Source organism: Vigna radiata, chromosome 3, assembly GCF_000741045.1.
Source record: "Vigna radiata var. radiata cultivar VC1973A chromosome 3, Vradiata_ver6, whole genome shotgun sequence".
Taxonomy (NCBI): Eukaryota; Viridiplantae; Streptophyta; class Magnoliopsida; order Fabales; family Fabaceae; genus Vigna; species Vigna radiata.
In genome coordinates, this window is record NC_028353.1 from 8,713,260 (window position 1) to 8,727,584 (window position 14,325).

Consider the following 14,325-nt stretch of genomic DNA (forward strand, 5'->3'; position numbering starts at 1 on the left):
AATTATGGTAAAAGTACAGTGGAAATATTTTTTTTTTACTCAAGAAAAGTAGAAATAAATTTTTAAATTATTTAAATTTAAAATTAAATTATTTTTATTAATACTATTTTTATTTCCATATTTTATATAATAATATAATGGAAATGATAAAAAGAAGGGATATTGAAAGAATTTGATTAGTACATTATGGGCAGCATATTAAGGCAGCGTCGGCGACAATTTTATTTATTTTTTTCACAAATCAACGTCTCATGTGTTTGCGGACGAAGTCCACCATTTCGTATTTGTCATCACTTGCAATGATTGAAACAAAGATAAAAAAAACAACAAAACTATGATACATAGACATCAATTTTGCAAATTTTGAGCATTTTTTTTTATTAAAAAGCTGAATTTAATTAACGTAATCTATAAGAAGTTCATTTGGTAAAGTTCTTTTATCCCAAAGGATAAAATTTATTTTGGAATTTCTAAAAATTATGAATAAATGAAAATATACCATGTAACATGAATACGTTAGATAAAAAAATTTGAAATTCAAAACTAAAAAACTATTACTGAATGTGTATGGATAAATTTATAATGAAAAAATGTGTTATCTATTTGTGATTATTGAAATAAGAGAAAACTGAAATAAGTAGACGAAGTTAGAAGTAAAAGCTATAATGATAAAACTCTTGCTACTAAATGAAGCTAAACAAAGTGATATCTACATATATTCTTGGTATAGTTAATTATTTTCATGTAATTTTCAATTTTCTAGGTATTTGGTAAAGTGGTAGTAAGAAGTATAATAGTAGGTAGATTTATGAATAATGAATTAATTAATGTGATAGTTAAATGGAAGAAGAAGAAGAGGGTTAGCCACTTGTCATTGTTGGCCTCATCTATAATGTACCTTTCTTTCCCTCTTTTTCTCTCTCTCTCTCACTCACTCACTCACTCGCTCCTGTCTTCTCTTATGGTGAAATTCTCGTTGCTCTTCTCTTCATTTTCTCGATTCTCGTAATTCGCAAGCCCAATGTCTTCCGCCACCGATAACCATATCCACGAAAACAACCACCACAACGGTTCTTGCATACCCAAAAAGCCCAAACTCTCCTCCTCCCTTATAACGGCCTCGGAAATCGAAACCGAATTTGGCCACCACGACACCTCCGTTGCGCGCATCAATAACGGCAGCTTCGGTTGCTGCCCCGCCTCCATCATCGCCGCGCAGCACCGCTGGCAGCTCCGGTACCTCCGCCAGCCCGACCACTTCTACTTCAATGACCTCAAAACGGGCATCCTCCAATCGCGAACCCTAATCAAGGACCTTGTCAACGCTGACCACGTCGATGAGATCTCCATTGTCGACAACGCCACCACCGCTGCCGCCATCGTCCTCCAGCACACCGCATGGAACTTCCGCGAAGGAAGATTCCAGAAAGGTGATGTCGTCCTCATGCTTCACTACGCTTACGGTGCCGTCAAGAAATCCATGGAAGCGTACGTCACTCGCGCCGGAGGCAATGTTGTCGAGGTTCCCCTCCCTTTCCCTGTTAACTCCAACGACGAGATCGTTTCAGAGTTTAGGAAGGCCTTGGAGAGAGGAAAAAGTAACGGAAATAGGGTTAGATTAGCGGTGATTGATCACGTGACTTCCATGCCGTGTGTGGTTATTCCTGTCAAGGAGTTGATTCAAATTTGCAGGGAGGAGGGGGTGGACCAGGTTTTTGTTGACGCTGCTCATTCCATTGGATGCACTGATGTTGACATGAAGGAAATTGGTGCTGATTTTTACACTAGCAATTTGCATAAGTGGTTCTTTTGTCCACCTTCAATTGCGTTTTTGTATACTCGTAGGAACTCCAAGGGTTCTGTTTCTGATTTACATCACCCCGTGGTGTCTCATGAGTATGGCAATGGCCTGGCTGTGGAGAGTGCTTGGATTGGGACCAGGGATTATAGTGCACAGTTGGTTGTTCCTGCAGCGATGGAGTTTGTTAACCGGTTTGAAGGGGGTATTGAGGGGATCAAGAAGAGGAATCACGAGGCTGTTGTGGAGATGGGGGAGATGTTGGCAAAGGCATGGGGTACTCGGCTGGGGAGTCCGGCGCATATGTGTGCTAGCATGGTTATGGTTGGTTTGCCCGTTTGTCTGGGGATTGGAAGTGATTCTGATGCTCTAGAGTTGAGAACACATTTGAGGGATGCTTTTGGAGTTGAGGTTCCGCTATATTATCGGCCCCCAAGAGAGGGGGAAGTTGGGGTGATTACTGGGTATGCCAGAATTTCTCATCAAGTGTATAACAAAGTTGATGACTATTACAAGTTCAGAGATGCGGTTAACCAACTTGTGCAAATTGGGTTCACGTGTGCTGATCTTTCGGGTTGAAGAGGTTTGGTCTAACCTCCTTTGAATGGTACTTCATTTTTTAACAATAAATGTGTGAATGTCAGACTTTGCAATTGGATGTGACCCTAGTAAAGCCGGTGATTGTGGCCTAATGTGGTGCCACTTCCTTTGAAAATGTCATTGTAAATACAATTACAAGAAGTTAACACTGGCAGACACTGAAATCCACTGCAAATGTTATTCCACTCGTCTAAAAGTTTTGTTTCTAGAGAATTGCAGCATCACTGCGGTTTGTTCCTTTATAGTTTATAGTTTATTTCTTGGAGGAGTAGTGGTGCTGGTATAACTGGATTGAAAACATCATTGATTCACATTGCTTTACACAAATATTGGAAAATTTCAACATCTTATTCAAATTATCAAAGGGTAAATTAATATTTCCTTAATAAATCATAAAGCATTACTGAAAAAAGTTGCCAGTCTGTTATATCATATATTATGTACTTTTAATCTCGGTAACGGCAAGTGCTCATTTTTGTTGGTACCATTAGTAAGTTAAAACGTATATTTTGGCTTTAGAACATTATTAAAGTTATTGAGGCAAAACATTCTTTTGCAACTGCTAAGAGTCCATTTTATGTTTAACCAAAGAAATTTAGTTAGTTGTTTTAATTGTTTTGTTTGTTTTTTTATGGTTGTGTTATATTTGGTATTACTCTTATTGGAGTGATATTCTTTATTTGCAGTTGAGAGGTGTCACTGTTGTCTTTCTGATGAATAAAAGCTGCTTGCAAGCTTGACTAGTTGTGATGGTTTCGATACCATAGACTGCAGGTTTTGCTAAGAAGCTAAAGTAATTGCTCATTTTAGCTTTGCTGTGAAAAATTCCTTAGGAGTAGCTTCAATGTCGATATCGATGGAAATATCCTTGTGTATAATCATGATCCTGTGAAGATTTAAGAAACTTCCTGAGTCTATATAAAACTTTTCCATAATCTTTGAGTTTGATATTTTAGGATTAATCTTGCACTGCTTTTACTTAGTTTCTGGCTTCCAAAGAAATGTGCAAGAAATGAAGAGAAAATAATTATAACACACTTACACACACACATTTTTAATACAAATCTTTTCATCAAGAGAGTACGATATTGACCCCCCTTGTACGGTTAATTTTTAATTCTTTAATTGTTCTTACTAGTTTAATTTTCAAGTACCTTTAAAGATGTTTAGTTCTCAGAAAAGATCTTAGTTGGTCGATTTCTTATCAATCATATCCGCCCATTGAATATTATGACATTTTCATTTTAAAAGTTTTCCCATTACTACATTTGTTTAGGTTTATTCCCAGAAACGTGTCCAAGTACCAAAGCTGCATAGACATAAAACTTCCTACCACATTTAGGTAGGTTTCCCATCCCAAAATGTCATGCACATGTAAACACTCCCTGTTCCAACAAAAAGCCCTATTAGCAGTCATCACCCCCAACCCTTTTAGGCATGAATCTATCCTGCAGCTAAAACATTAGTGGTTTATGTTAAAGAGGGGTTTGGCTTGGTGATTGCACCGTGCTCTGTTTCTGTGGATTCTGTTGTGTTTTTCTAGTCATATATGGGGGAACATGGTTCAATGAACTGTAGGGACGGATTCTGTTTGGATGGTGGAGATTTGATTGGCTCCTTGAACTATATCTTTTAGGTGTTGGTTCATTCTGACTGTTCATGTTATTTTATTTACGATGACTTGGAGTGTGGCATCTGTAGGTAGAGTTAGTAGGGGTGATTTCTTATATTTCATGGTTTATAGGGGACGGATTCCAAGATTGCAAAACAGATGATTGTAAAAAGGTGATAGTGATTTTCAGGGCTCACATGATGTGCATAAGAATATGGGACGTCTGGTGTGTTTGGTTGCACATCACAAAAGGTGGGTGCCCGTATATTGGAAGTAAATTGAACTAGTTCTTTGTTAGACTTTAAAATTTTATAATACTAGCATTATCAGAGGGTAATCAGTTGGTATTTAGCTATTTGTTGTGTCCATTTCTTCATAAAACGAGACTCGTTAGTATGATATTTTGCTATATTTTATATTCATTATCCACAATCACATAAATTAATATATTGTTGTTCTTCCTTGATGAAGATGCACCAATCCCCCATTTTCTCAACACCACCAACAAAAATTCGGACAATGTTTCTCATACTATAAATACAGAAAAAGTTATAACACCAAAGGATATCTAGAAGCTACTCAATTTTACTTGGGTCAAGTCAGTTTTTTCTTTTTATTAACAGTCTGTCATAAACTATAACACATTTTTATTTGTGGGTGACCTATATATCCATGGATACTTTGCATGTTGCTTCACAAAGGTCAAACACGAGATTTGAGATTGCAGTGGAGAACTTAGAATGGAAAGGCTAAAACTCACGTGTGTATGTAACTATTTTATTCTAACACATAATTTTGTTGCTCTGCTCAACGTGCATGTTATCCACTTACACTGCAACTGATTCAAACAATTTATTTAAGAATTATCAAGGTCAATTTTGTGAATACAATTAATTACTTTAACATATTAAATAATTAATTTATATTATATAATGTAGTAAATAATAAATTTAAATAATTTATACAAATAAAATGATAAAAATATATATAAAATGGTCACATACGAATTATGTATGGTAAACAAATTATAATAACATGTGGAGTAACAGTTATGCTAACTCTTTTTATTGCAAAATTAAAATTTTATTAAACGATTTTATTGGACAAATGAAATATCTAAAATTAAGTATTTGTTAGTAAAAGATATAACATTATTCTGAGCTGGACAAACACACAGTAATCTAGAACTCCTAAAAATAAAATAGAATGGACCATATTTAGTAGGAAAACTACATTTAGAGCATAAATTAATCATTAGTTGTCTGACTTCATAAAATCGTCATTAAATGTCTATAACTTCATAAATAAGTCGTTAATTATCAACTTTAAAATCCTAACTGGACCATACTATAAAAAAATGTACTAAAAAACACGGATTGTTTCTATGCACCTTCACACATTTTTTTTCTTCCATCTTCGTATTCCAAAAATAATTTTAGAATTACGTTTTTTTTAACAAATTTCAAAATTTGTTAAAAGGTTTTTTTAACAGATTTTAAAATCTATTATTGGAGGATTTTTCAAAAACTTTGCTGAAGACAATCTTGAAATTCTTTGAAATATAAAAAAGAGAGTGGTAGGATTTTTTAAATTACAAAAGGTAGTTTTGAAATTTTAAAAAAATGCAAGAAAAAAATGTGAGACAACGACACTTTTAATGTTTCATTTTTTATTTTTCATTCCAAACATCTTACGATCCCTCAAAATTTTGGGGTAAAATTGTATAAATTTTCTTTCGGTTCTACAAAATTTTAAAAAAATCGTAGTGAGGTTTATTGATTCAAACCAAATCTTTATTTAAATTATAAAAAAAATCTTAAAATAACGAACGCCCTTCTAATTTATAAGATTTATCGAACCAAGTCAAATCAAGGTTCTGGATGAATTTAAGTATAGCTGGAGCATCTCTAATTAGAGGATTTATGGTATTTTGACAGACTGCAGTTATCTAAAAGCCAAGAATTACATTCTACAATTTAGTTGACACTGAAACATTAAAAGAAAATTTAGTTGACGCTGAAACATTAAAAGAAAATAGAACGGTACATTACTTGTTGGCTTTGTTTATATACAGATGTGAAGCGGTCTGAGCCAACACCAGTGGCCATCAATCAGACTATTCCAAAGGTTAAGAAAGTATAATCAGATTAACCACAAATTGAAGTATGCTCCATTCATAAGGACATCCACCCATATCATCTCCAACAAACACAAGTCAAAATATAACTCAAAGCTGAAGGCATATGATTAAACAATATGATACAATGGAAATTTAAATTCCGATAACATAACAAGGTATAGGAAGCGGCATGACCAGATTAATTCCCCCACTAAATTATCCAATTCAGCGCACTAAGCCAGGTATCCAGAAGCTAACTGCATATGTATAGTTAATATCACAACTCTGTAGGCACCATCAGGAAGCCCTACCATTTGATTTCACCATCTTTGAATCATTTTTAGTACTCCATAACGTGATTTTCATAGTCAAATTCCCAGATCATAAACATACTGAGTATTTGTGTTGAGATAACAAATCAAGAGCTTCATGCAGAACTTGAATTTTGTGCAAATTAAGTGTTCTCTGTACAGTGGTTTAACTTCCTGCAGCATTTCGAAGACAGGCAACCACCAACGAACAAAATAAGGCGATACAACAGCTTCAGGACTTGCATTCCACAGTTCACCCTGAAGAATTTGATTGAGTAGATAGATCAGTTTCCAAGTGATAAACAGACAGCATTGAGGATGGTTTACCTAACTAGATCAAAGGTCCATCAATATCCAGCAGAAGTGAAAGACATATACTTGGTCAGCATCCCGGAAACTACTTAAAATATATTAATAAAACGATCCGAAGAGTTCAGCCAAATAATGGAAACTCCAGGCAAGATATAATAATCTGTAGGAAGATAAAAGTTGCTTCGAAGCTCATGACAAAAGAAGTCGCACTAATTCCAAGATAGATCCATTGCGATGCATAGCAGGCCATCGTAGAAACCTCAACAACCAGACCAAACTTAAGTGTTTGGTATATTTCAACTATTGTCCAATGCTGCTTTCATTTCACCTTAAAGACCAGCTGAAGGCTTTAACAATAACCATAAACACTGAAGATGCTTTTTGTATTACAGTTCACCATTACTACCTACCTTTTTGATTCAGACGGGAAAGAAAGGATTATGCCATCAAAATTCCTAGAGCACTGGCTTGTACTATATTCATTGAGTTTTCTCTGGGTGCCTTTCCATTACCATAATCAGAATGTGGTTATACTCTAGCCACAACCCCTGAATCAGGGTTTGTCTCAGGTAGAGCAATGCTAAGTGGTTGCCAACCAGACGGATTATGTGCAATCCATTTTTTATGGGTAATTAACATGTTCAATATCTGAAGGACATCGCCCAAAGCAAGATCTTTGAAGCACATATTCTTAATCACAATACCTGCTTCGTACCTAGAAATGAAAACAAAGACATATAAGATGACTAAGACAAGCTTGAAAAGATAATAATCAACTTACAAGTTTTTGAGACATCACAATATGCTTACTTGCACAGAGTAGCCATTATTGCTGATCTTCCAGCAGGAGTTGTTAAAAACTTTTCAATTTGATCCCATGTTTCTTTTGAGCGTTGCTTAGGATTACCACCTAAAGGATTGACGCACTTCCATAGTTTATCATTCTTACCAACATACAATGGCAAAGCACCTAAATTCTGTTTCACAACCATATTCTGCTCAATAGCACTGTCAAGAGCCTTCTTAACATCAGTGTTGCGGTGCTTGGGATCTCCAAACCGGATGCAATCAGTTATATTTGCCTCAGTTGGCATCATCTTTGCATTTTTCAGTGAGTTCAAGGCAAGTAAAACAACCCCTATTAGGCCTTGTACATATTCAGAAGGCTTAGGACATCCTGGAGAACCCCACATACCACTACCAGGAAGATTATTATTACCCATTGCTGCCGGTAGCATTGGTTGATATTCTGGAACATGTTGATAACCTTGGCGTAATTGTTGTGTGCCACTGTTATGTGCCACATGTCCATTTTTTTCATCAATTGATCTTAAAAGATGTGGAGCACTACTATTAGGATTTTGTTTCAAATCTCCATTCCGTTGTTGAATAGTTGGTGGGTTATGAACACTATTAGGATATCCCGAAATGTTTAGATTACCAATATCTGGAACAGTGGTATGTGGCCCTGAGTTGAAATTGGGACCACCAGTTCTAGGTGGCACCGTTGGAGGTGCAAAAGTATGGGGATTTGGAGTATATGAATTACTAGGTGCAAAAGGAGGCTGCAATGGGAAGTTATTTGGCCTTAATGGCTGGGAATAAGGAACTTGATGATTGCCCTGTAGATTACTATTACTGCTCCATAACTGATCAGTATTGCCATGAAAATAATTTGTAGCAGATCCACTCTGCGGAACATTTGGATTAAAGTTGCCAGGTCGATAAGAGTTTATATTATTACGATTATCTTGAAGTCCAGATGGTGGTGGATTCACGGCTCTGGGTGCATTTGATTGACTCGGGCTTCTCCAATTAGGTTTACCCTGAAACCTAGTGTCGAATCCCCTGCCTCCATTTGGAAATTTTGAATTTCCTGCATGAACTTCTGAATAGGATTCTACTTGTTGCTGCATCTGAGCAGTACTTGTAACCGGAACTTGTAAGGAGTCAGAAGATGAGACATGGCTAAGGCTACCATTACCAAGTTGTTGCGATTCACCATTAGAAAGAGGAGGTCCTCCAGCTAAGAGGCTAGTCCAAAGCCATACACTCTTAGCAGCAGCAACCAAGGGTGCTGATGCTTTCTGAGGTTGCGCAAGAAGAATATTATATCTCCTCATCCGAAGTTGATGGAGAGCATTTGAGAAGTCTCGGTCACCCGAAATTAATAAATAATTGGCGGGTGCAGGATTATCCACTGCCCAGAATAGCATGTCAACAAGAATCTTCTTGTCACTTGCGTCTTTCACGCCTATTAACAAATATTACAAAGTTAATTTTCAAAAGAGAAAAAGATAGATGTTTCGAGATTCACAGTACATACAGACAAAAAAAACTCACAATAGACTTTATATAAAAAAATAAAAATAAAAATAGAAAACTCGTAATTGTGGCCATGCATGGGCCACAATTATCTGTAATTTCTGGTAACATGGGGGAATACTACGAAACCGGAACCAACAATTAGTCACAATGGAGTACAATTTCTTGTGGTAGTCAAATAACCATCTGCGTCAGTCCCTTCACATGCATCACAGTGAGGAGAAAGAACATCCAAGTTATTATAGATCACAAGTGTGTATAACTATACATCAAGCATCAAAATGTGTTGTATATTTAATATGTTTTAATAAGTTTCTAGCTGTTACTAGATGTTATAAATACTGGCTGAACAGGAACAAAACAAGATAGTTTCCTAAGGAGTGGATGATCACTTCCCTTAAAAACACGTTATGTTGCTTAAGCTACCGGATCCAACAGGAACTTCTAGAACGTTACCGAGATACAACAAATTCTTCTCCAATGTTTTGAAGAGACAACAAGAACTTCTCGATGCTTCCCAGTAACTCAGAACTAACAAGGTCTGTTGCGCAAACCCCAGTATACTCGGAACTCAGAACTAATTTGTAAACTCGTAACCATGGGCCGTGTGCGGGTAAAAGAAGGAAAGGTTACTGAGATTTTGTGCGTGGATTACCGAGATCCTTTTGAAGTATTATACTCTGTTTTCACATCATGTTACTAAAAATCTGGGGTTTGAGTTTGTTGCTTAATTTCTAAAGAAGTTGTTTTTAGAGATTAAGAAAGTGTTCTTGTCAGTTAATTATATATATGGTTTATCATTGATAAATCAGATTTTTAAGACGAAATCTTTCATGCACTTACCTTCTAATTATAAGAGACTGAAAACAAGTAAAGGTGAAATTTGAAGAGGTAGGATAGTTACCGACCGGCAGGGACGTGGTGGAGGGAAATTCCAGTGCTGGAGAGCGCGTGTTGTACTGAGGGTGGGATGCGCGTGGTGTCTCCGTAGGCGGAGATGGAGACAGGGCCACGATAATTCATGCGGACCAGCGCGGAGCTGATGTTCTGCGCGATCGCGTGCGGATCCGAACCCTTGGGCACGTGGCAGTTTTCGATGTCCCACCACACCGATGTCTTTGCAGAGGCGTACTGCGCCTCCGCGTTGGCCGTCGCTCCATCTCCGCCCATGACGCCGATCTCTTCAATAGCCTAATCTGTTCGAATTCCTGATTAACACTCTGACTGACAGCGTTAGTAAGTTGCGGCGTCTTGGAGGTTTCCTTTTGTGAGGGTCGAGACGTGTGACGGGAGAAACGGAGTTAGATGAAGAAGATGGTGGGGGTGAGGTGAGGGTAGGATTCTTGGGATTTATGGTTGGTGGGAGAGAGAAATAAAAGAAAAGAGTAATATGAATTGACTGATTTAGCCCTTTGGGATGAAATTGGTGTTGTGGGTCGGGGCAACCCGGTTGATGTGATTGGGGTGGTGTGAGGTGGAGGCCAGATGTGTGGTTTAGGTTGGCGGGAATAAAGTTTTAGGACGTGGCATGGGTGCGGCAATGTATATTTCTGCTGTTGTAGCAAGTAAGGTTTTATTCCACCCCAATGCTAACCATCAAGTTACTAAATTATAATTATAATTTTCCTTTTCACTTTAATCTATTTATACTCAAACTCTGACTCTAAGACAATATTAACTGAAAAAACAGTTTATATCACATTTTATCTCTTAAAAAAATATGTTTTAATATTTTTTTATTGATATATTATTCACAAAATCTTATTTCTTAGAAATTCGTAATAAATCTTTTAAAATATTGCCAAATCTTTTGTGTCTTAGGAAATATTTAAATAAAATAAATCTTTTAATTAACAAAATTATTTTATACTTTTATACCCATATGATAGTATACTGTTGAGCCGAAATTAATAAATAATCCTCTTGTCCCTTTTTCCCCACCTATTATCAAGTTATTAATTAATTTAAAAGTAAACAAAAGATATTTGAAACTTGACAGCATATAAAATTCACAATCACCGTGACTTGTAATTTTGGCACAAGATCATGGATTTGGTGGCTTCTGCAACTTCAACTATCGTTGCATCAGCCCTGTTTATTTGCAATATCCGACAATATCAAGAAATGGATCAAAACCTCAAAATCACGTTTGTGTCAGTTAATTATATATATTGTTTCTCATTAATAAATCAAGGTTTTAATCTGAAATCTTTCATGCACTAGCCTTTTAATTATAAAAGACTAAAAACAGATAAAGGCGAAATTTTAAGAGATAGGATAGTTACAGGCAGGGATGTGGTTGGGGGAAATTCTAGTGTTGAAGAGCGCGTGTTGTACAGCGCCGTTATGTATCCGTATTCAAAGATGGAGACACGGTCATTCGTGCTGTTCTGCGCGATTGCGTGCCGATGAGAACCCTTGGGCACACTGATACGATATCTTCACCGAGTGCATAATTTTTAACTTTTTAATGTGACAAATATCATTTTTAAAAATTATTAAGTTTAAATTTTTTAACTTTTTAATGTAACAAATATAAATTTTTAAAAGTTAAGTTTAAATTATGATGTCATGTTGGTGGACTTCTTCATCTCATCACAAGCCTTTGCTGCATCCCCTTCTTACTTTCATCTTCACATTTTACTTCACAAATGAGATTCCTTTTATTTTGTGTTTTGTGTGAGGTACCATCACCAATTCCATTTTCATTAATCTTCAATATACTATAAGATAAAAGAATTAAAAACATGTTGTATAATATGGACTCAATTTTTTACTCTACGTCTACTGAAAAATAATAAAACTATATATTTATTTTAAAACATAAAATAAATTAAGGAGATATAAACAAATATATAAGAAATAACTTTTTTATTATGTTGAACAGACATAAAAACAAAGTTAAAACTTCTACATCTATAATTTTTTATTCGAAACGTGTATTAGTTATTTAATTATTTATATATATATATATATATATATATATATATATAAAATATTTTTTAATTTATATAAGATTTTTTTAGTTTGTATATTTTAATAAAGTGTATTAAATTTTGAATGAAAAGAATTCATTAAAAAAAGATATTTTAAAATTTTAATAATTTTAACATTTAATTTAAATAAAAAATAAAAGATAGTTATTTATAACTTAATAAGTATTTTTTGTTTTTTATTTAAAATAAAAAATTAATAACTACTATTACCAGCTATCATTGATAATAAGTAACTATTTTTTTATTTTAAATTAAATTTTAAAATTATTAAAATATTTTTAGATTTAAAGTATTTTTTTTCTTATACCAACTAAAAAAGATTTTACGTAAATTAATAAATATATATATATATATATATATATATATATATATATATGGAATATAAAGTTTATAATAATTATATTTAATATGGCGTTCTTTAAAGTTATATTTAAATAAATATTCTTTTAAAAATTCACTATATTAAGCCCTATTTTTTTATTGAATTTGGATGGTTGAAAATAAAAGTAGGTGACTCTTGATAACATAATTATTATCTTATAGTGGAAGAGGTCTAAATTTTAAGAGAGACTAATAAGAGATTCAAACTTTTTATATTTTAAGTTAATAAAGTTTTGAAAAGTATTTGTACATATAAAAAGTGATGAAAAATAATAACATGAGTATTTTTTATACTATGTTGGATTTATAAGTTCTTTTAACCTGTAAATTTATATATAGTTACATAAAATAGATTCAATTTGTTTTCTATTAAATGATATATAATTATGTAAAATAGATTGTGTTTTTTAAAACCTTTATCAATTATCGTTATCGTACTATATTAATTTTTTAAAATATTTGATAACATAAATATCTTTAAAATTATTTATTAGTTATTATTATATTTAAAATGACTTTGATTATATTAAAATTCTTATATTTCTGAATATTATTTATATATATATATATATATATATATATATATATATATATATTTATTGTTAAAGAAATCGAGATATTTTTTATATTAATGAAGTTTTGTTTTATTGAGGTAGTGTTTAAATTAGGAAAATGATTTGAGAGAGTGTCACTAGATTGATTCGAGAAAATGAAAAAAAAAATATATTCTTTGGATTAAGAGATGCATGAAGAGATTTGAATAAAAAAATTTATGAGAATCTTCCTAAAATGTTATATAAATTTAAATGTTTTAATTAATAAAAATAGGTTATTTCCTATTTACTATGATAATCACGCGGGAAGAAGACCCACCACTGGCAAAGCACAAAGAAGACCACGCTATACCAGAAATGCTGCCCAAGTCCACCACCAACGTGCAGTGTGGATCGATTCTTTGATTCTGAGGTTAGGACAAAATCGATTCTTTCATTTTGAGGAGAATGCGAGATTAGTCTGCACTTCATTCTGTTGTTTTTCACACCCACTCTGCGTAGCTTAAAACTTTTTCCTCTGTTTGTTACTATGATTCCAATGTTTGTGTGAACATATTTAAGTTAGGAGTACGAAAAACAAAAAGGATTATAAAAAACGAAAGACTTTTGAAACAATTTTCTTTTTTCCAGACAAAATAGATGATTGCTGAAGAAAGTACAAAAATAATTGATTATGTGAAAATTTTAATCAATAGTAGCGTGCATTTAAATATTTTAAATGTGATAACTTTTTAAATTTATGTTATATTATAATAAAACATATAATTAAAAAAATATTAAAATAAATAGATGATGTAAACTAATTTACTATTTTATTAATATAAGTTTATATTATAAAAATAAATAATTAAAATAACCAATAAAATCCAATATTTTAATATTTTATTAATTGTATGTTATAATAAGAGAAATAAGTAAACTAAAAATATTGAAAATTAATTACTTTAAATTTTGATATCCAGTGCATTAAAAAAAATAATTAAAATAGATTTACGAAATAATAAGAAGACTAAAATGTAATATTTAACTAAAATTATTTTCTCTTCATTTTTCTCTTAGTATGCATAACATCACCTTTCGCCCTCCTCTTCTTCGTTTACTTCTTTTTCTACTCTGTCGAATTCAAACACTCACTCGTCCAAATACATCACTAAAAATTATGCAAATCTCAGGAGCATGAAGTTTTGTGGTGTCAAAAAGATTTGCTGCAGCAAAGAAAAAGACAACTTAAAACGACTTAAAAAGTTTTTGAGAGATGGTACTGAATGTTTGTGAATCATACATATACCACGAAAAATACCTTAATTTTTTAATGTT

The 14,325-nt window shown here is 33.4% G+C and overlaps 2 protein-coding genes across 4 annotated transcripts; one reads left to right on the forward strand and one right to left on the reverse strand.

Moving 5' to 3' along the window:
* The first annotated feature begins 862 nt into the window (after window positions 1-862).
* LOC106757980 (probable L-cysteine desulfhydrase, chloroplastic) lies at window positions 863-3,360 on the forward strand. Of its 2 annotated transcripts, none has more exons than XM_014640852.2 (2): window positions 863-2,405; window positions 3,085-3,360. In XM_014640852.2, the coding sequence occupies exon 1, from the start codon at window positions 1,022-1,024 to the stop codon at window positions 2,375-2,377; it is 1,356 nt and encodes a 451-aa protein (XP_014496338.1). In that variant the 5' UTR covers window positions 863-1,021; the 3' UTR covers window positions 2,378-2,405; window positions 3,085-3,360. The 2 variants fall into 2 exon arrangements, with proteins under 2 accessions (XP_014496338.1, XP_014496337.1); XM_014640851.2 differs by having other exon boundaries at window positions 864-2,381.
* Window positions 3,361-6,034: 2,674 nt separating this feature from the next.
* On the reverse strand, window positions 6,035-10,442 carry LOC106757711. 2 transcript variants are annotated; one of them, XM_014640469.2, is made up of 3 exons: window positions 9,986-10,442; window positions 7,563-9,006; window positions 6,035-7,467 (listed from the first exon to the last, which is right to left on the reverse strand). In XM_014640469.2, the coding sequence occupies exons 1-3, from the start codon at window positions 10,245-10,247 to the stop codon at window positions 7,281-7,283; spliced, it is 1,893 nt and encodes a 630-aa protein (XP_014495955.1). In that variant the 5' UTR covers window positions 10,248-10,442; the 3' UTR covers window positions 6,035-7,280. The 2 variants fall into 2 exon arrangements, with proteins under 2 accessions (XP_014495955.1, XP_022635080.1); XM_022779359.1 differs by having other exon boundaries at window positions 9,982-10,120.
* Between the last annotated feature and the right edge of the window lie 3,883 nt (window positions 10,443-14,325).